Genomic DNA, 21,537 nt, shown 5'->3' with positions numbered 1-21,537 from the left:
CATCTTCAGGTGTGTCTCCTGGAGCATGACCACATCCGCTTTCAGCTCCTTCAGGTGCGCGAACACCCGGGCCCGCTTGACCGGCCCATTCAGTCCCCTTACATTCCAGGCTTTCAGCCGGATCGGGGGGCTACCCGCCCCCCTCCCCCGCTGACTAGCCATAACCCCTCCTTGGACAGCCACACACCCACACCCGGCCCGTTCCCCACGTCGGCAGACCCCCGTCCCAACCCCCTCTACTCGCTCCAGCTCCCCTTTGACCATAAGCAGCAGCAACCCGGTTCCACCCCCACCCACCAGGATCCCTCCTAACTGTTTTACTCCCCCCATTGCACTCCCACAAGTCAGCTGACTCCTGCTGACCCCGGCTACTCCTGCCTCTCCTTCGACTCCTCCCATTGGGGGACATACCCTCCTCCTCCATTACCCATCCACAGGCTCTCCGTCTCCCCCTTCCATCCCTCCTCCATTACCCATCCACAGGCTCTCCGTCTCCCCCTTCCATCCCTCCTCCATTACCCATCCACAGGCTCTCCGTCTCCCCCTTCCATCCCAAGCGCGGGAAACAACCCTCGCTTCCCCACCCCGCCTCAGCCCCGCCCCCTCCAGCCTTCAGCACGGGAAAAAGCCCGCACTTTCCACCTGCCCGGCCCCGCCACCTCTGTCCCTGCTCCTTTTACAGGCCCAGTCCCCTCACCCTGACTCCCGCCTCCCCCGTGGGGCCTCCCCCCCTCCCCCGTGGGGCCTCCCCCGTGGGGCCCCATCCCCCTACCGGCCATCCACCCCTACTCCATTTACTTATCCCCCTCCAAGAGCCCACCCGACAGACCCAACCAAAACAGTGCCCAACACACTCTCATCGAACCAAACAGAAATAAGAGCAAAGAACCCCTCCTCAAAGTGTAACACCCCAACAGCAATCCCCGACCACCCATCCCGAGCCTCAGTTTGTGTCCAGTTTCTCGGCCTGAACAAAGGCCCACGCCTCCTCCGGAGACTCAAAATGATGGTGCCGGTCCTTGTAGGTGACCCACAGTTACACCGGCTGCAGCATGTCAAACCTCATCCCCTTTCTGTGCAGCACCGCCTTCGCCCGATTGTACCCGGCCCTCTTCTTCGCCACCTCTGTACTCCAGTCCTGGTATATTCGAACCTCCGTGTTCTCCCACCTGCTGCTCCTCTCTTTCTTGACCCACCTGAGCACGCACTCCCGATCAGCGAACCGATGAAACCGCACCAGCACCAGCCCGCGGCGGCTCGTTAGCTTAGGGCCTCCTCGCCAGCACTCTAGGACCGTTCCAGTTCCAGGGGCCCCTGGAAGGACCCCGCTTCCATCAGCGAGTTTAGCATGGTGACCACATAGGCCCCCACGTCCGACCCCTCCAGCCCCTCTGGGAGGCCCAGAATCCGCAAATTCTTCCACCTTGACCGATTCTCCATCTCCTCGAACCGTTCCTGCCATTTCTTGTGGAGCGCCTCGTGCTCCTCCACCTTTACCGCAAGACCCAAGATCTTGTCCTCGTTGTCGGAGACCTTTTGTCGGACCTCGCGGATCGCCACCCCCCTGGGCCGTCTGGGTCTCCAGCAGCTTGTCGATAGAAGCCTTCATTGGCTCAAGCAGGTCCGCTTTAATCTCCCTGAAGCAGCACTGGATACCCTCCTGTTGCTGCTGCGCCCACTGCATCCACGCTGCCTGGTCCCCGCCCGCCGCCATTTGCTCTTCTTCCCTCGCACCTGCTTTGGGTTAACCACCACTTTTTTAGTCGCCCCGCTCCTGGTCCATGCCATACACTGTCGGGGAACTATTGCAATCTCCTTCCCACACCGGGGAATGTCTGAAAAGAGCCCAAAAGTCCATTTTTAGCGGGAGCTGCTGAATGCGCGACTTAGCTCCGCATAGCCGCAACCGGAAGTCCGTGAAGTGAGGTGTTGGTATACGCATATATCAAGACCTGATGGCGGAGCTGCTGAGAAGGTGGGTGGCCTTTGGACTGATGGCGGCATTGTATCGGAGCAGAGTGAGATTTGGAGTGGTCTCTCCTGTGAAGCTGAGACTGACTCAATTCAAGGGATTTGTATTTGAAATGGTGGAGCCGTTCTTTTAAGGCTGAAGGACTAGGATTGAGATGAGTGTTGGGATTTTGACTTGGTTGGTGGAGACAGGATTTGTGGGTTTTTTTTAAATGGAGGGTTTTCTATTTGATTGGGGTTTTGTTTTCGGTCTCTTGAATGGGTGGGGTTCATTTGCATGTGTCTTGAGTTTTGGTTTTCTTTATGGGTGCGTTCTTAGAATCATCGAATTTACAGTGCAGGAGGCGGCCATTCGGCCCATCGAGTCTGCACCTGCCTTTGAAAGAGCACCCCACTTGAGCTCAAACCCACGTCTCCACCTTAACCCCGTAACACCACCTGACCTTTTGGATACTAGGGGGCAATTTATCATGGCCAATCCACCTAACCTGCACATCTTTGGACTGTGGAAGGAAACCGGAGAACCTGGAGGAAACCCACGCAGACACGGGGAGGAAGTGCAAACTCCACACAGTCACCCGAGGCTGGAATTGAAGCCGGGTCCCTGGAACTGTGAGGCAGTAGTGCTAACCACTGTGCCACCCTGTATTGTTTCTTGGTTTGAGGGAGGTGGGTTTTGGGCACGTGGGGCCGGGTTAGCCGCTCTAGCAAACGCAGGTTGGCACGTGAACCTGTGTGCGGGACACACACATGACCACCGTCATTGGGAGACATCTACCCTTCGCAGCTCCTCACACCTCAGTCCCTCTTCCACCCCCCCCCCCCCCCCCCCCCCCCCCACCCCAACCTCTTCCTCCCATTTCACCGTAACTCCCTCCAGGGACACCCTATCCTCCTCCAGAATCAAGTCTCTACTGTGAAGGGCACGGCCCCACCCAGCGACCCAACCTCTGCCATCTTTCCTGCTGTCGGGCTGACCAGTTCATTCAACAACGAACGTTCGCTCATCCCCTTCTGCCCAGCAGCTTTTTTCTGGGTCTTCGACATTCCCCTGCTTCCCTATGTCTTCATATACCTGCTTATCCAAAAAACTGTCCCTGGAACCAGGCATTAAACTCTAAAAACCAGAGCCATCCAATGTGCGATTTCCACCTATATGCTGCCACCGGAAGTCCCAAGTCCCCTCCTTCTGTTTGCATTGGCTAAAAAGCCCTTCGACATTGCACTGAGGAGCTCGGGGTTGTGGAAAAGGATGGGGGGGTCCTTATATGCAGATGACTTGTTACTGTATATTTCAGAGCCAAGGGGAGTTTGAGGGGTTGTTGTGAATTGTAACACGTTGAAAATTTGTTGAATAAAAATACTTTCAAAAAAATAATAACTTTTGTGGATATATTGAGGTTTACATTTTGAAACTGTTCAACTTCTAAACTTAACTTAATCAGCATATTAGCCACAAACATACATTGGGGGTTCATTTAGTGGAGTGTTACTAAATATCTTACACCGTCTTTTGTCTTGCGGTGAAAAAAAAAAAAGGACAAAACTGAACCCGAAGTTGAAGCCAAGCATCAAGACACACTAAAACAGTGGCTTACTGACTAAGATGGAGCCCCATTTCTTGTAGTGCCTGTTCCTGCTCTTCGCAGATCTTTCGTAGTTCTTTTTTCTCATCCTTCATTGTCTGCATTTCCTGTAACACAAATATATCAATCTTTTAAGTAAAATGACTGCAAATGGTACAGTACTCTGTTGATACTGTTATTAAGTGGCTCAGTAGGTTTGTGATGCTGTTCTAGCATGTGGAATACAAATTATAATTCACACACAAAACTGTACATATCATCTATTGATTCTATTTCTCTCTTTGTATCATGTGTTAATTTGTCAATTTAAATATATGAAACCTACCAAAAAAGGTCAGCTTCATCTTTCACGTTGATGTTTTTCATTCACATTGGCCAACTAACTTACAGTTTGGACCTTCTATTTTGTGCATTATTCAGCCGTTAATCTATAACATCACGTGTGGCATTAAAACATCCCTAAACATCACAATGGATGCTATTAAACCATCTTCAGCACAATATACTTTGTATTCAAAATATCATGGAGCAGCTCTTTGACAGAACACTACTTTCATGATGGGCCACGCACCTACATACATGAATTGTCAGGTACCAAACATCTTTTATAGGCCATAATAGAACAGGAACACAAAGTATTAAGTACAAGTGGAGGGGAGATTGGTGATCTCTTACAGAAAACATGGCTGAGCTATATTGTTCCTTTATATAGGAACCCCAAATGCGTCAAGAAACCTCTAGATTCATTGCATTTTAGATAACAAAGCAAAGAGGAAACTTTGGGCTGCTCTTACTTAGACCACTGAAAATCATCCCAGGCTCTTGATAGCATGTTTGCTTGCTGCATACCACACTGTCTCAGCTTGAAGTTAAATTTGCTCTGGAAGAATTGCTCTTGATACAGCCTCCCTTGTGCTTTCCTGAATAATCCATCACATATTAAAGGTAGCCACCATTTAAGGAAAGGATGGGGAGGAGGAAAATCAGAGGACACTGAGCTTCCAAGATATTCCCCCCCCCGCCCCGCCAGTGGATCCCACTTTAGATAATTTTTGAGTATTGCAGAAAAGAAAGACATACCAAACTTTTCGTCTTGCACTGATCAGGTCTTTATAAAATAAACAAAGCACCCTGATGCATTCTCCATGGCAACACATCAAACAATCAGAGCTGACTGCCCAACAAATCAACACTCTTCTCACTCAATACAAATTGTTGCTTCCTTTGAAAGTTGGCATTCTTGTGCCTGTGCTGACAAGCGCAAGACAAAAAGCTTTGACAGCATGTCTTTGTTCAGCAATACTCAAGTTCTGTACCACCAAGCAATTATTTATATAATCTTCCTTCTCTTCAATGAATGTGTGGGAATCATTATGAGTAATGCGTCAAATACTATTATCTCCAAATGGGAGGAGAAAAAATGGAGAAGGATAACAAACGATATGTGAAGTGTCAATCCTATAACAAGTATTCGGAAGATGATATATTTGGAGACATTTTCTCAATGTGATTATACTATTTATCAAAGTACATATTAGAGACTACTCTAGTAAATCAAGGACAAATTTGAGGACTGAAATGCTAAGAAGCACAACATCACTATATAATGTAACTTAAACAATATTCAGGATGATTTGTGATATGGCCGGTGTAACATAAACTCTGACATATATAGGACTGAGTACAGTACTGTCCACCCAGTGACCCATAGGTGTGAGCCATGCATTTCCTTACATCAGTCTGTTATTGGACAGAGCCATGCACACAAGCAAGCATGGAGACAATATATAAATATATATATATATATATATACATGTACAATAGTTCTTGTAGTTAATAAATACATACAGTTAACCTGCTTAAGACCACAAATACTTTGTTAAGATCTACTGAACAGTATCCAACATCCTACAACATGGTAGCAAATGGGAAATCCCAAAACATGCAGAAAAAAATTAAAACCCTGCAAAACTAATTAAACTGGAGAAGTATTATGACCTAAAGAAAAACTCAAGAAGCAGATGTGCAGAGGAAAATTGCCAGGGAAAAGCTTGTAAACTGAAGGCAAAAACAAATTCTTCACTGCAGGAATACTCCATCGGATCTTAGAAGTCCAGTTTCAATTCCCAGAATGCAGTCAGCAGACCTAGCAAGAGTGAGCTAAAGCTTTTAAATTCCAGTATAAAGCAAGACCCGAGAAATTTTTTAATACTTCAGTGGTCAGAAATTGCGGTTTAAAAATGAAAAAAAAAGACATTCCCGAGTTGCACTTGCTCCAAAAAGGGAAAGTGAATTAATTAATTCAGAAGCATCACGATTAAAAAATTAGCTTTAAAGACTAGGACTCACTGCTTTCCTGATCCTAAAGCACAGCGCTAAAACAGAGATGTCTGCAGCTAGTCAACCCAAGCAACCGCTATTTAAAATCTTTTCAAGGCCGAACGCAAGTGCCATTGCATCAGGAGCTTTCCAAATCTGATGTGTGTAGGTAAACCTTTGTGAATGGTGGCGCCATCTTGAATTTCAGCAACGTTTTAAAGCTAAGTCTACACTAAAAATTTCTAACCAATGATCAAAAATCCACTTCCAGATTAATTTGGACTTATCCAAGGCCCAGATCTGTTTCATAGTTTGGTACTTTGGAGAAAAATATTCCTTAGATTCATAATTGCTTCAGGTCTGGATGAACAGAAACTGAACAAGTTAACTCACTGCTTCATTTGGTAGGTCTGAGAACAGACAACATTATGAATAGAAAAGGAATCAATTAAAAATGTGCTAATTTTGAAGCAGTATTAAAATCATCTGATGGCTATTTTAACCCAAAAAGTACAAAATCCTTGAAGGTGCTAAATTTAATAAGTCTCCTGTCACTAATGAGCTGTACAGGATGGCTGAAGGCTGTGAATACAGAGACCTAAAATCTGAATGTATCAGGGATAGAATAGTTGCGGCAGTAGCAGACGACACACTCTCAGACATGCTTCAAGTGAAGGAAGATCTAACAGATCTTATCCAGATTGTTAGGCAGTCTGAACTCTGGGTGCAGCACAGGTCCATCTTAAACAGAAAAAGTTAACTGTGGTACAAAAGAAATCCACAGTCCAATTAGTGAACCAGCACAGGAGCGGGACACTCCAGGCCAAGGAATACAAAATCCTAACCGACTAGTAGATTTTGATTTGATTTATTGTCACATGTACCAAAGTACAGTGAAAGGTATTTTTCTGCAGCCGAGGGAACGTACACAGAAGACAAAGAGAATAATCAACAGGGAACATTGACAAATGGTAAATAGACAAACAGTGATTGGTTACCGTGCGGAACAAGGGGCCAAACAAAGCAAATACATGAGCAAGAGCAGCATAGGGCGTCGTGAATAGTGTTCTTACAGGGAACAGATCAGTCTGAGGGAGGAGTTGTTGAGGAGTCTTGTAGCTGTGGGAAGCTGTTCCGATGTATGGGTGTGCGGGTTTTCAGACTTCTGTACCTTCTGCCTGATGTAAGGGTCTGGAAGAAGGCAATGCCTGGGTGGGAGGGGTCTCTGATAATGCTGTCTGCCTTCCTGAGGCAGCGGGTGGTATATACAGAATCAATGTGGGAGCAGCAAGCTGGTGTGATGCGCTGGGCTGAATTCACCACACTCTGCAGTTTCTTGCGATTTTGGATCAAGCAGCTGCCATACCAGGCTGTGATGCAGTCGAATAGGATGCTCTCTATCGCACATCTGTAAAAGTTTGAGAGTCGATGCAGACATGCCAAATTTCTTTAGCTTCCGTAGGATGTTGTTGGGCTTTCTTGACTGCTGCATCAGCCTGAGTGGACCAGGACAGACTGTTGGTGATGGTGACCCCCAGGAACTTAAAGCTTTGGACCATCTCCACTTCGGAGCCATTGATGCAGACGGGAATGTGGGTCGTGCTACGCTTCCTGAAGTCGATGATCAGTTCCTTGGTCTTTCCGACATTGAGAGAGGTTGTTTTCGGTACACCATGCAACGAAGTGATTTATCTCCCTCCTGTAGTCTGATTCGTCGTTGTTTGAGATACGGCCCACCACAGTCGTATCATCCGCAAACTTATAGATTGAGTTGGAGTTAAATCTTGCCACACAGTCATGTGTGTATAGGGAGTACAGTAGAGGACTGAGCACACATCCTTGCGGGGCCCCAGTGTTGAGGACTAATGTGAAGGTGGTGCTGTCGCCTATCCTGACAGATTGCAGTCTGTTGGTGCAGAATTCAAGGATCCATCTGCACAGGGAGGGGTCAAGTCCAAGATTGCAGAGTTTGGTTATTAGTCTTGTCGGGATAATGGTGTTGAAGGCAGAGCTGTAGTCGATGAACAGCAGTCTTGCATAGGTGCCCATGTTGTCGAGGTGTTCGAGTGTTGATTGTCGAGCCAGAGAGATAGCATCTGCTGTGGACCGGTTGGAGAGATAGGCAAACTGAGGCAAACTGCAATGGATCGTGACCCTCTGGAAGGCTGGCAGTGATCTGTCTCATGACTAGCCGCTCAAAGCATTTCATGATAACAGACATCAGGGCCACCGGTCGGTAGTCATTGAGGCAGGCTACCTTGTTCTTCTTTGGTACATAGTAGAGCTACCATGCCAGCGATATGGAGCAAAGTTCCCCCACGGATGAGATCAAAAGCTGCAATTTTTGCCCAATGTTTTCGACGTAACAGGATTGGGCACTTTGGCGAACTGTGGTGGCACGGTGATGCAGTGGTTAGCATTGCTGCCCCACGGCGCTGAGGACCCTGGTTCGATCCCGGCCCTGGGTCACTTTCTGTGTGGAGCTTGCACATTCTCCCAGTGTCTGCTTGGGTCTCACCCCCACAACACAAAAATGTGGTGGGTAGGTGGATTGGCCACCCTAAATTGCCCCTTAATTGGACAAAAAAGAATTTTTAAACTTTGGCGAACTATGCAGGGCCAAAACGGCTAAACACACAAGACCCAATGATGCAGGAGGTGGAGACTGCACACCAAGAGGACACACAACCATGCTTCATGGGGGAGGTCAAAGGTTCAAGATTTTCACTTTGGAATGCAGACATTTTGGTTAATGGCCATCTCACAAACTTTAAATTGGATACATGTTCAGTGTTACAGTCCTGTCGGTGACCATGGCTGCGACGATAGCTGATGCCATCCACAAAACATTTATATCCAGCAAGAGGCTTAAAACTGCTGGTGAAAGGAGTCCTGCAAGTGACACCAAATACAAGATGTGGAGATGCTGGCGTAGGACTGGGGTGAGCACAGTATGAAGTCTTACAACACCAGGTTAAAGTCCAACAGGTTTGTTTCGATGTCACTAGCTTTCGGAGCGCTGCTCCTTCCTCAGGTGAATGAAGAGGTCTGTTCCAGAAACACATATATAGACAAATTCAAAGATGCCAAACAATGCTAGGAATGCGAGCATTAGCAGGTGATTAAATCCTTACAGATCCAGAGATGGGGTAACCCCAGGTTAAAGAGGTGTGAATTGTACCAAGCCAGGACAGTTGGTAGGATTTCGCAGGCCAGATGGTGGGGGATGAATGTAATACGACATGAATCCCAGGTCCCGGTTGAGGCCGCACTCATGTGTGCGGAACTTGGCTATAAGTTTCTGCTCGGCGATTCTGCGTTGTCGCGGGTCCTGAAGGCCGCCGTGGAGAACGCTTACCCGGAGATCGGAGGCTGAATGCCCTTGACTGCTGAAGTGTTCCCCGACTGGAAGGGAACATTCCTGCCTGGTGATTGTTGCGCGATGTCCGTTCATTCGTTGTCGCAGCGTCTGCACGGTCTCGCCAATGTACCACGCTTCGGGACATCCTTTCCTGCAGCGTATGAGGTAGACAATGTTGGCCGAGTCGCACGAGTATGTACCGCGTACCTGGTGGGTGGTGTTCTCACGTGTAATAGTGGTATCCATGTCGATGATCTGGCACGTCTTGCAGAGATTGCCATGACAGGGTTGTGTGGTGTCGTGGTCACTGTTCTGAAGACTGGGTAGTTTGCTGCAAACAATGGTTCGTTTGAGGTTGCGCGGTTGTTTGAAGGCAAGTAGTGGGGGTGTGGGGATGACCTTGGCATTCCTGCCAAGTCAACCAAATACAAGGATACAGGAATTTCAAAGATTCTGATCCACAAACAGGACTGTTCACTACCAAGCCACAAAGTCTGTGTCGAACCCAATCTTCTACAAAAAATTGATGATGTCAACCAACGAGGGCCTGGCTCAAAGTATAAAAAGTTCCAGTGAGTTTCACATGACTGGGGTGACTGAAAAAACAAACAAGATCAAACTGAGGGAAGATGCTGAACCAGTCCCAAAACAAAATGTGTCCACCCCTATTTGAGTCAATCTTACATAGTTCAATAAAGCCATAGCCAGAGAAGTAAACCCAAGTCCTCAGTGGACAAAAGTCTGGCTGGGCACCAACTGCAGATTTTGGCAACTTTCCCTCGAGGAAATATCCAGGCTACTGACCACATTCAATGCCCCCATTTGTCAAGATTCTGCTTCACCTGCCTGTCGCTTGGAATCATTTTAGTGCCAGAAATATTTCAATGTACGATGTCAGCCACTTTGCAGAGCCTACAGAGGGATAATTTCCCACATGGATGACGTATTGGTTCATGGTACAATTGTGGAGGTGACAAGAGACTCACGGCAGATTTAGGAGCGTCTGCAGGAAGCAGGGCGGACGCTCAATTACGTTCCTGGGCCAGTCAGCAATAAAAGCAACACGGCAGACCACAGAAAACTAAAGCTATTAGCAACTTACCAGCCTCATCCTCGATCCCAGACTTTGTGATTCTTGGAGATGATAAACCAGCAAGCACCAATTTTATCAAATGTGAGGCATCTGCTGAAGAGCAAGCATGGTACTGGGACATTCACTCACATTAAGGCGATGCTGCTCTCCATTAACATTCTAGCTCACTGTGACCCGTCTCTGCCCACCACCATAGCAGCAGATGCTTGGTGCACAGGTCTTGAAGCGTTCCTATTCCAGGAACAACAGGATGGAAGTCATCGACTGGAGTATGTACCCTTCCAGAGAGCTATCAGGCATGGAGATGAGATACGCAGTCAATGAAAAGGAAGGCCTAACAGTCATGTTGGCATAGGAGAAGTTATTTTTTAATATAAATTTTAGAGTACTCAATTTATTTTATTTTCCAATAAAGGGGTAATTTAACGTGGCCAATCCACTTAACCTGCACATCTTTGGGTTGAGGGAGTGAGACCCATGCAGACACAGGGAGAATGTGTAACCTCACACAGACAGTGACCCGGGGCCAGGATTGAACTCGGGTCCTCAGCGCCGTAGGCAACAGTGCTAACCACTGAGTCACCGTTCCACCCATCTAGAAGTTTTCTGACTAGGTCATTGGCCTCAAGGTCACAATCGAAACAGACCATAAGCCACTAGTCTCATCACTGAATGACAAGGAGTTAGCAAAGATGCCCCCAGAGGTTCTGCCTACATCTCATGAGATGGGTATACATCCAAGGTAACAATCAAACAATGACAGACACTTTCCAGGGCCACGGTAAACCTTCACATAAAACAAAATGTCAATCCCAATCGACAAGAAGAGACCTGCCAGTGACCACAAATAAACTCCATAGATTTACCAAGAAAAATGCATGTTCCCACATCAACCATTATTGCCAACAAGGGTGGCACCATGAAAGCTTGGTACAAAAGCACTTTACTGCTGTCATTGACAATCACCCAGTTAGCAACGAGTGGCTGGTCATTCCAGTTTCCCTTTGGCCTTTTGACGAAGATCAATCGTGAGATCAGGTGTAATGCCTGTTCTGGTCAGTTGGATCTAGTATGGATTCATTAGTGGGAACGATAAATTAAGGCACACTGAAGTGATGTTCGCCAACCACAGCATCCTGGATGGAATCATATCCAATAAATGGCCCACAACTTTCAAATGAGTACTTCTCACACTTTTGCCACCCCATCCTGCTTCCACCACTGCACCAGCTCCCCACAGTACCCACAGTCAATGGAGGCCAAAAGAGGGGTCCACATGGTAAACAGCCACCTTAAAAAGATTGAGGACTTCCAACAGTACGGTTAACCTAGAGGTCCACCCATTTATATGTGGCCGCAGCCCTATCAGAAATCCTGATGTGCAGGAAACTCTGCACGCAACTCATACCAAGGCATCCAAGCAAGAGAGCAGTCCTACGGCAGAAGCAGGCTTTTAAAAAAAATAAAATTTAAAGTACCCAATTCATTTTTTCCAATTAAGAGGCAATTTAGCGTGGCCAATCCACAATTTGTTTTGGGTTGTGGGGGCGAAACCCACGCAAACATGGGGAGAATGTGCAAACTCCACACGGACAGTGACCCATGGCCGGGATCGAACCTGGGACCTCGGCGCCGTGGGCTGCAGGGCTAACCCACTGCACCACCGTGCTGCCCTCAGAAGCAGGCTTTCACAGTAACTTCATTTGAAGCCTACTTGTGAAAATAAGCGATTTTCATTTTATTTCATTTTTGCCGGCAACAAAAAAGTACCGCAGCAGACATTTGCCACAACCACAAAAGAATGACAGATTAAAGACCTCAAGAGAAATCGTACTATCAGGAAGGACGATGATCAACCTCAGTCCTGTCTGGACTGGCACCCAGAGGGTACAGTCAGGGTGAACAGGAAGAGTCTTGTTCTCATCCCTAGACCACACGTTTTCACAGTACAGTGAAGATACATTGAGGAAGTTACCCAAATGCCAGAAAAACCTTGAAATGAAAATGAAAATGAATGAAAATCACTTGTCACAAGTAGGCTTCAAATGAAGTTACTGTGAAAAGTCCCTAGTCACCAGATTCCGGCGCCTGTTCGGGGAGGCTGTTACGGGAATCGAACCGTGCTGCTGGCCTGCCTTGGTCTGCTTTCAAAGCCAGCGATTTAGCCCTGTGCTAAACAGCCCCTGCAGCAACCAGCCCCTGCAGCAACAGCAACCAACAGCAACAGAGCCTATACTCCGAAGTAGTGTAAACAAGATACGGAATGGTTACAAGGTGCTCAGACTGCTTGAAGCTATGAAGTCAAGAGATTTGAAAGGGGAGATGGGGTAATGATAGGGATGTAAATACGTGGGGTAAACTAGAATAACTTGAAATGCATCGGATAAAGGCCCGGAGGGGGGGGGGGGGGGGGGGGGGGGGGGGGGGGGGGGGTGTTCTTGCACATAAAGGGTTAATGTGGGACAGAATCCAGCATCATCCACAGTGATGCAAGAGAACACATGGCCAGTGCTACTGTCAGCCTAGTGTTGGATAGAACCATGTACACAATCAAGCATAGAACATAGAAAAGGGCAATTTATCATGGCCAATCCACCTACCCTGCACACCTTTGGACTGTGGGAGGAAACCGGAGCACCCGGAGGAAACCCATGCAGACACGGGGAGGACGTGCAGACTCCACACAGACAATGACCCAAGCCGGAATCGAACCTGGGACCCTGGAGACAGTTCCTGGCATGAACCCTTTACTGTATATCTGTACATTCTTGTAGAATGAGTAACACAGGGTTAAAGGCAGGATTCTTGGCTGTGTAGAGGTAGAGAGGGATTTTGGGGTCCACGTACATAGATCCCTCAAAGTTGTCACCCAGGTTGAAAGGGTTGTTAAGACGGGGGATTGAGTTTAAGAGTCGCGAGGTTTTGCTGCAGCTTTATAGAACCTTGGTTAGGCCATACCTGGATTAGTGTCCCCCGTTCTGGTCGTCTCATTATAGGAAGAATGTGGATGCTTTGGAGAGGTTGCAGAGGAGATTTACCAGGATGCTACCTGGACTGTCGGTCATGTCTTAATGAAGAAAAGGTTGAAGGGGCTGGGGCCTTTCTCACTGCAGCGAAGGAGGAAGAGAGGTGACATGATAGAGATGTACAAGGTGATGAGAGACATGGATAGAGTGGATAGCCAGACTTTTCTCCAGGGTGGAGATGGCTGTCACGAGGAGACATAATTTTAAGGTGATTGGAGGACGTACAGGGGAGATATCAGGAGTAGGTTCTTTACACAGAGATTGGTGGGTGTGTGGAATGCACTGCCAGCGGAGGTGGTGGAGTGATAGTCATTAGGGACATTTAAGCGACTCTTGGACAGGCACATTGACAGCAGTAAATTGAAGGGGTGTAGATTAGGTTGATCTTACGATTAGTAGGATAAATGGTCGCCACAACATTGTGAGCCAAAGGGCCTGTACTGTTCTATGTTCTAAAGACCAAAAGAGCAAGCGAAGGTCAGATGCAGTGCTCTCCTGTGGCAAAGAAAATCCCTGAAATAATTCAGTGAAAAAGACCAGGTAAGTCTTTAATTATTATTAGAATGCACCAATTTTCTTTGGCCACTAGTGTGACACATGTAGAAATTGGAATACATGCAAGAGCTTCCAAATTAACGCAGAGAAATTCACCACAATTAATTTGTGCCTGTCTGATGCAAATTAGTTACCCATCTTCTTCATGTAGAGCGATATGCCACTTGTCCTAGTCCAGGGAACTTGGGTGTAAAACTACACAGTACTCTCATTTTTGTTGTTTAGACCAAACATTGGTTAATATTTAACCCAACTAAAACAGTGTAGCTGAGCACCGAAGAGGAAAGAAATCCACTCACTCCAGCTATTTTTTTTTCTCATCTTCCTGAATCATTTAACTGCAGCTGTAGCGACAGATGGGGTAGCCATTTTTCGAGATACAGCTTTTAAAAAATTAATTGAGTATCAAATTTTTTCCCCCCCAATTAAGGGGCAATTTAGCGTGGCCGATTCACCTACCCTGGGTTGTCTTTTGGGTTGTCGAGGCGAGACCCACGCAGACATGAGGAGAATGTGCAAACTCCACATGGACAGTGACCGAGGGCTGAGAATCGAACATGGGATCCTGGCGCTGTGAAGCAACAGTGCTAACCACTGTGCTACCTCATGCCGCCCAGCACTTCCTAAACAACAGAAGACCAAGGGATCCCACATTTGTGAGAAACTTATTCAAAATTTCAATTTCCTGACAGCAGCTTGAGGTGCAGCGATAAATCAATGGTGTATCGCAGTATACTGAGCGTTACACCATCTGTGGTGGGTTCATACATGCAATATATTTGCATGCTATGAATACTCATTAGTTTAACTGCTTTTAAAATTAGATCCTACCTTCAAGAATTTAGTCATACCCAGTTCACATTTGTTAAAAGGCGATGTGCACCAGTCAACTGGGCAGTTGTGAGTCAGGTTTTCCTCATTTAAGTCTACGACACAAGTGAGGGAATCAGGAGAATGGCAACTTGCATGAAGACTTGAGACTGGCAAGGACAAGTCAGTGGAAGAGGGAAGGGCTTGGTGTCCAGGTTGCGGTGGGGAAAGGGGTGGTGGGAATAGTTAGTCAAAGTAAGAAAGTGGAGGAGTCTAAAACGGCATTAGAAAATCTGTGTCTATCTCAGGCTGATGGCTGAAAGAGTCTTTGTAGGGCTCAGAGTTCACCTACACCATTTTAATTCTCCCTGTTGTGAGTTACCTTGGACAATGTCCTTTCCGATGTATGAAGCGAGGGCCAGCTGAACCTGCAAATTAATTCATTCCACAGACTACAACTCTGGACACTGACATGAACATTCAATAAAGCGTGAACAGGAGAACACAACATTGTTTCACCCACAATAAAGGAAGTTCCCCCAACTTCTCTATAACCATCAATGCATACCAAGCATGAGGCATGCCAGTACAGGAGGCATGCCAGTACATTTAGCTATCTGACCAAGTTACTCTCAACAAACAACCATGATATATACGTGAATAAAGTGAAACTAATATAACGTGAAATATTTACAAGTCAAATTTAATTTTAAGAAGCACCCATGCCACCATGGAAATCTCAAATATTATGTTGATGGCAGTAGAGTTGGGCAGGAAAAACGGTGGTCGTGATGCAGAGCCTTCTTGTTTGACTAGGGGGCTCTTTTGTCGCCCAACTGTAACTGCAGCAATATCAGCTGATGGTGGGTTTCACTGCTGAAAAACATCCTCCGCCAAGTGACCGCAGATGTTTCACCTGCATGCTGACATCAATTTGCAAAAAGCAAGAGAGCCGAAGTGGTGCGCACTTCCAATTTCAATGTCAGCCTTTGACAAAATCCCGCTCCACAGTGGTGTGTGCTCGGCAATCATTACCTCCAAGAGATGTCCTTTCCAGCGTGCCTCCAGGGGCCCTTACTCTTCAGGACTTACAAAGATGACCTTCCGAACAAGCTAAAAACCCAAGTCCAACTATTCACACAGATGACAGCACGATCTATGTATCAGGCAGTACTCAACGTCATATCAATTCCAAGATGATCTTCGGAATTGCAAAAATGGTAAGACAAATGAGGGGATGAAATCCCACGCCAAAAATTGATCTGTCATGTAAGCCACCAACAAAAAAGATCCAACAACAGATAGTTTTAAACTTTATAATCAAATTCCACAACAGGTAGATACACAAACAAACTTGGGGGTTCATCTGAAAAATCTATCTTCAATGGGAATACCACATTTTACACATAAAATTCAAAGCAAACAGGGTTCTTGGATTTCTGAGGAAGCATTTTTAGCATTGCAATAAAAATATAATTACAGCTTACAAAATACTTGTTTGTCCAATCTGGAGTGTGCAAGCCATGTGTTGGGTCACTATATGGCAAAAGACAAAAATAAAATTGAAGGAATCCAAAGGAACGCTGCAAAATTCTGCATGAATCATTTGGAAAATACACCAGCGCACATCCTTGCTCAAAGATGTGGAATGGAAATAACCACAGCAAAGGAGAGAGAAGAGTGATCATATTCTATAAAATATGGAATGAACTGGTGGAAATTGACAGGAACAAGTACCTAGTACCCTCCAGCAATGACAAAACATGAAGTAGCCATCCGTACAACTACAAAGGACATTTGTTTCCAAGACAGGGTGTCAACAATCTTTCTTTCCAGGAACCGTGTCATAATGGAGCAAGCTACCAAATAAAATACTCACAGCCCCATAACTTATCTTCAAGACCTGTCTTTAGATCATCTCCATTTATAAGTTTTTCATTATCATGAGCAGCATATTAATGGGTTATGTCTGGTTCAGCTTGTGCTAACCATGTTCATTAATGTGGGAGGAATATGGATATTAGTTGATGTTGACACAACCAAAGCAGAAGTCTGTTCTTGGGTCTTTACCAGTGAATTTCAGGAATTTTTCTTCTTGAAAGCACTATACAGATTATCCTCAACAGGATGGCAAACATGTAATCTGCATTATGGACCAAAGTTTCGTTCCAAAATCTGGAATTTTCTAGAATACCGAATTACTCAGTGCCATTTTAAAAACAAGAAATTTATCTGCAGAAAATTCATATATTTACCTTCTCTAGCCCCGACTTCTGCAGCAGTTCAGCTTTTAACTGAGATGTTACATCTCTCTCTTGATGCAACTGTTGCTGAATATTTTGCCGTTGTTCCTTCTCAGCCTTAAGTTCAGAATCCAAAATAGAGCTACAGTTAAAAAAAAAATTACCAGTTAATTGCAAAATTTTACTCACTGTCAGTTTTAAAGTACAGATTATCAACTACATGGCTTAGCTGCTCAACAGCCAACATGATACCACGTTTGGAGGCAAGAAACACCTGACAAGCATGTCATCAACAGCAAAACGGACATTCACATTGCTATTATTACAAGGCACATCTTTTAAAGTATAAACCACTCCATATAGGGTTGAGAAGGTAAATGCACTCTTTCAAAAACCAATTCTCTTCTTGCATCTCAGACCTACTCATCAGAGATATTCTGGAGAGGTTGTTGATTCGGAAAGTTTTGGTAGCTGCAGGAAAATTTGAACTAAAGTTAAAATTGGTTTAAGCCTCAATAATGCTCAGGTGATTGTTGTAGACTTTAGGATGGTGAAATGGGCAAAAGTGTGGCAGATGGAATTCAATACCTTAGTGTTCATGTGCGCAAATTCTTTTGAGTAGCAGGGAAGGTTGAGAAGATGGTTAGAAAAGCACATGGGTTACTTGGGTTTTGTAAGCAGAGTCTTAGAATATAAAAACAAATCATGGTAAATCGTTATAAATCACTGGATAGGACACAGCTGGAATATTATGGTTAATTCTAGCACCACATTTCAGAAAACATGTAAAGACTTTAGAATATTTACAGAGGTTTCCAGTGACAGGGATGTGCTGAGCAGACGCACGAAAGGTAGCTGTTCGCCTAAGAACCCAAAATTAGGCTCTTACCCAAAATAGCCCGCAAAAACAGGAAATAAAGTATCCCCTCACACTCTCCAACAGAAACACAAGGAGTAATGCCAAACAATAGCAGGTCCAGAGGCCGTAAATAGACAAAAAAATGGCAGAAGTCAGGAGAAGAGAGCAAACGAGATGGCAGAATCACGAGGCAAAGAAACGCCGGCCACACCAGAACGAGCCGCACACGGGGCTCCCCCTCTTGTCGGAGGGCGGATGGAGGAAGTCTTACTAGGGAGCTCAAGGAAGATAGAAAGGACAAAATAAAAGCTGCAGTCGCGGAGGCCCTGACCATCATGCAGACAGAGAGGCAACGGAGGCCCTGGGGAACACCATCAAAGAACTGGAAAGAGCCTCACAGACCAGAAAGACCGGGTCGTTGCCCTAGAGATGGGGATAGCAAGGTTGGTGGCCACGCAGGGAAGCCTAAAGGAAACGCTAGAGGACCAGTTCCCCCAATCCGTCAGTGATAAGACAGCCGGGCAGCACGGTGGCACAGTGGCTAGCTCTGCTGCCTCACGGCACCAAAGACCCGGGTCACTGCCTGCATGGAGTTCGCACATTCTCCCTGTGTCTGTGTGGGTCTCACCCCCACAACCCAAAGATGTGCAGGGTAGGCAGATTGGCCATGCTAAATTGCCCCTTAATTGGAACAAAATAATTGTGTACTCTTAAAAAATTAAGAAAAAAAAAAAAGAGATAGACAGCCCACAGGTCATGACAGCCGAAACCCAAGACCGGAGAGCAGCAGAGGGCTATAACTGCAAAGGTGCACTGGTAACAGTACCAGGAAAGAATCCTGCGCTGAGCAGGCAAACAAACACCACCTGGGAAGGATACCGGATCAGGATACATCAAGACATTGGGGCAGACCTGTCCAAGCTCTGGGCAGAACTCAACAGAGCAAAGGCGGCCCTGTGCAAAAATAAAGTGAAATTTGGGATGCTGTACCCGACCAAACAATGGATCATGTTCCAGGGCAGGGAGCATTACTTCATGCCCCCTCCGGACACGGACAAATTCATCCAAGAGAATGGACTGGGAAGACAGCAACAAAGGCAGCAGTGAAAAGACCACCCGCGAAACTAAAGAACCAAGAGACAATTTGCGCGGGATTATACCACCTCCCCTCTGAACCTAGGAGCCAAAAGGCAGGAAGGAATGGTGGGGATGGGTTAACAGAGAATGGAGACCCCCCATGGGGGGGCGACAGCAAGGGGGAAGGGGGAGGGGGGGGGGGAAGAAGGGGAGAAGCAAAACCATAGAGGAACCATAGGAGTGCACGGGCTCACCACATGGTGCACACATAGTTGGCAGCCATGTTGGGCGTCCCCTGGACAAAGGGAAACTCTGGAGAGCAGGGAGCCGGCCTCATGGAGAGTACGGTGACCGTGGCAATCTTGGATGGCTCCTAACAAAGGGAAACCCCGGAGTGCAGGGCCCATCCACAAGGTAAGTATGGTTGATCCTGCAAAAAGGGGGGGTGGGGATAAAAGAAACAAAAACCCTCATCAGAATAGTCACCTGGAACGTCAGGTGACTTAACGGCCCAGGGAAAAGATCCAGCGTCGTCGCCCACCTGAAAAGTGAGAAAGCTGTCAGAGGCACACCTGACAGAGAAGGACCGACTGCAGGCAAGACTTCCCCCAAGAGACAGACCTGAGGGAAAAGCACCGACTGCGGGCAAGAAAGGACTGGGTGGGACAGACGTACCACTCTTGCTTAGGGATGAGTGTCGGGGGGTAACCATACTGCTAAATAGGAGGACAGTGTTTACAGCGACGAAGACAGTTACCGACCCAGACGATGGTACGTCATGGTCAGCGGTGTCCCGGATGGGACTCCCGACTGGGATGAAACGGAATACAAGATGACCATGGTGGAAATCCCCAACATAAATACGCACCGGCTAATCATGGGGTGGTGGAACCAGAACCCGAATGAGTGGGTTCTTTCTGGAGGTAGAAGACAAATGTGAACGGCGCCAGGGAGGGCTGCCCAACCACACCGACATGTTCTGGGCTTGCCCCAGACTAATCGGGTTTTGGACAGTCTTTTTTGTGACAATGTCCAAGGTTGTGGGGATGAGGATGGTGCCAAGCCCAAAAGTGGCACTCTTTGTGGTGTCCTTCATGGGGAGGAGGGCTGACGCCCTTGCCTTCCTAATGGCCCACTGAAGAACCCTGCTCGGTTGGCGATCAGAAGCACCACCCAAAGCTGCAGAATCAAATTTGCCCTCCGGGGATCGGAAGAGGGCTTCCACGAGATGCGGAAGTCCTTCACCAACTTGTTCCACAACCCGTTTGCAGCCAACGCCCCCCCCCCCAAACACCACCATCGGGGGGGGGGGGGGGGGGGGGGGGAGGAGGAGGAGATAGTCGCGTCTATTTGCACTTTGCTGACTTTTTTCATTTTCTCTTATCGCGGGGGAGGGGGGGGGTCGCTAGCCTTGTCTATTTGCACTTTGCTGGTTTTTTAAACTTTCTCTCTTCCCTTGTATAATTATAACCCCACATTGATTGCCTTTGTCAAATACTACACACAGCTCCAACACTTGTAATTCCACGTTCAAACTTAAATAAGTAATATAAAATGTGAAAACCAATCAAAATATTTTAAAAAAGAATATGTACAGAGAAAGTTGATCAGGTGTGACCAGCAACCAAGGACTTCAGTTGAGACATATATGGAAAAGTTTATAACTGTTCCCTTTGGAACAGAGAAGGTTCCAGAGAGGTGATCCGACAGAATTTTGAAGTTGAGAGGTTTTGATGTGGACAAGAGAGACGACAACTGCCTCTAGCAAAATCAAATGGCATAGATTTATAATCATTGGCATAGGATCCAGAAGAGAAAGGAGGTAAAGGAAATTGTCAGGGCCTGGAACGTTCTGCCTGATGCAAGATGATTCCATAAAGAATTCTAAAACAGGGAGCTGGACAAGCACTCGAGGAACTTTACAGGATTTTGGACAAAAGACAGGGAGTAAAAATTAAGGAACAATGTACTTTCAAAGAATCAGCACAGACTCGATGGGCCAAACGGCCTCCTCCAGCACTGCAAGTTTCTCCATAACTTCTGAACATCCATCCAGACAATAAAGGTGAGAGCGACTTCCAGGTGCGGCAATGACCAGCTAAGTCGCACGTTTCGGCAGCTCCCGTTGGAACGGACTTTTGGGCTCTTGATAAGAGCCCCAACGGCAATTTTAAACGGCCAAAATCACTGTGCGGTGAAATAGAAGGGAATCCCCCCGGATATTGATGGAAAAAGGAGAGGATAGCGGCAGGATTGCAGTGGATCCTTTGGAGCAGCGGCAAGGAAGGGAAGCTCGAAGCAAGATGGCGTCGGAAGGTGGCCGTTCGATCTGGGGCCCGGAGCAACAAGAGTTCCTGCGGCGCTGTGTGGAAGAGCTGAAGGAGGAGGTGTTGGCCCCGATGCTATAGGCGATTGAAGGGCTAAAGGAGGCGCAGAGGACCCAGGAGCTGGAGCTACGGGTCGTGAAGGCAAAAGCTGCTGAAGATGAAATTCAGGGCCTGGTGGTAAAGACAGAGACGCACGAGGCGCAGCACAAGAGGTGTGTGGAGAGGTTGGTAGCCCTGGAGAATAATTAGAGGAGGAAGAATCGAAGAGTCTTGGGTCTTCCCGAGGGCGTGGGGGGGGGGGGGGGGGGGG

At 46.9% G+C, this 21,537-nt stretch overlaps 1 protein-coding gene across 1 annotated transcript in view; it reads right to left on the bottom strand.

The window, feature by feature from the left end:
- Positions 1-21,537, bottom strand: part of LOC140426948 (RUN and FYVE domain-containing protein 1-like) — a 104,206-nt gene that overhangs the window by 10,166 nt on the left and 72,503 nt on the right. Inside the window, exons 14-15 of the mRNA XM_072512253.1 lie at positions 16,977-17,106; positions 3,570-3,664 (exon numbers count right to left, since the gene is read on the bottom strand). Coding sequence (XP_072368354.1) covers positions 3,570-3,664; positions 16,977-17,106 — 225 coding nt within the window. The remainder of the gene's footprint in view (positions 1-3,569; positions 3,665-16,976; positions 17,107-21,537) is intronic.

Source organism: Scyliorhinus torazame, chromosome 7 (genome assembly GCF_047496885.1).
Source record: "Scyliorhinus torazame isolate Kashiwa2021f chromosome 7, sScyTor2.1, whole genome shotgun sequence".
NCBI classification, from domain to species: domain Eukaryota; kingdom Metazoa; phylum Chordata; class Chondrichthyes; order Carcharhiniformes; family Scyliorhinidae; genus Scyliorhinus; species Scyliorhinus torazame.
This window is presented reverse-complemented; position numbering and strand designations above follow the sequence as displayed.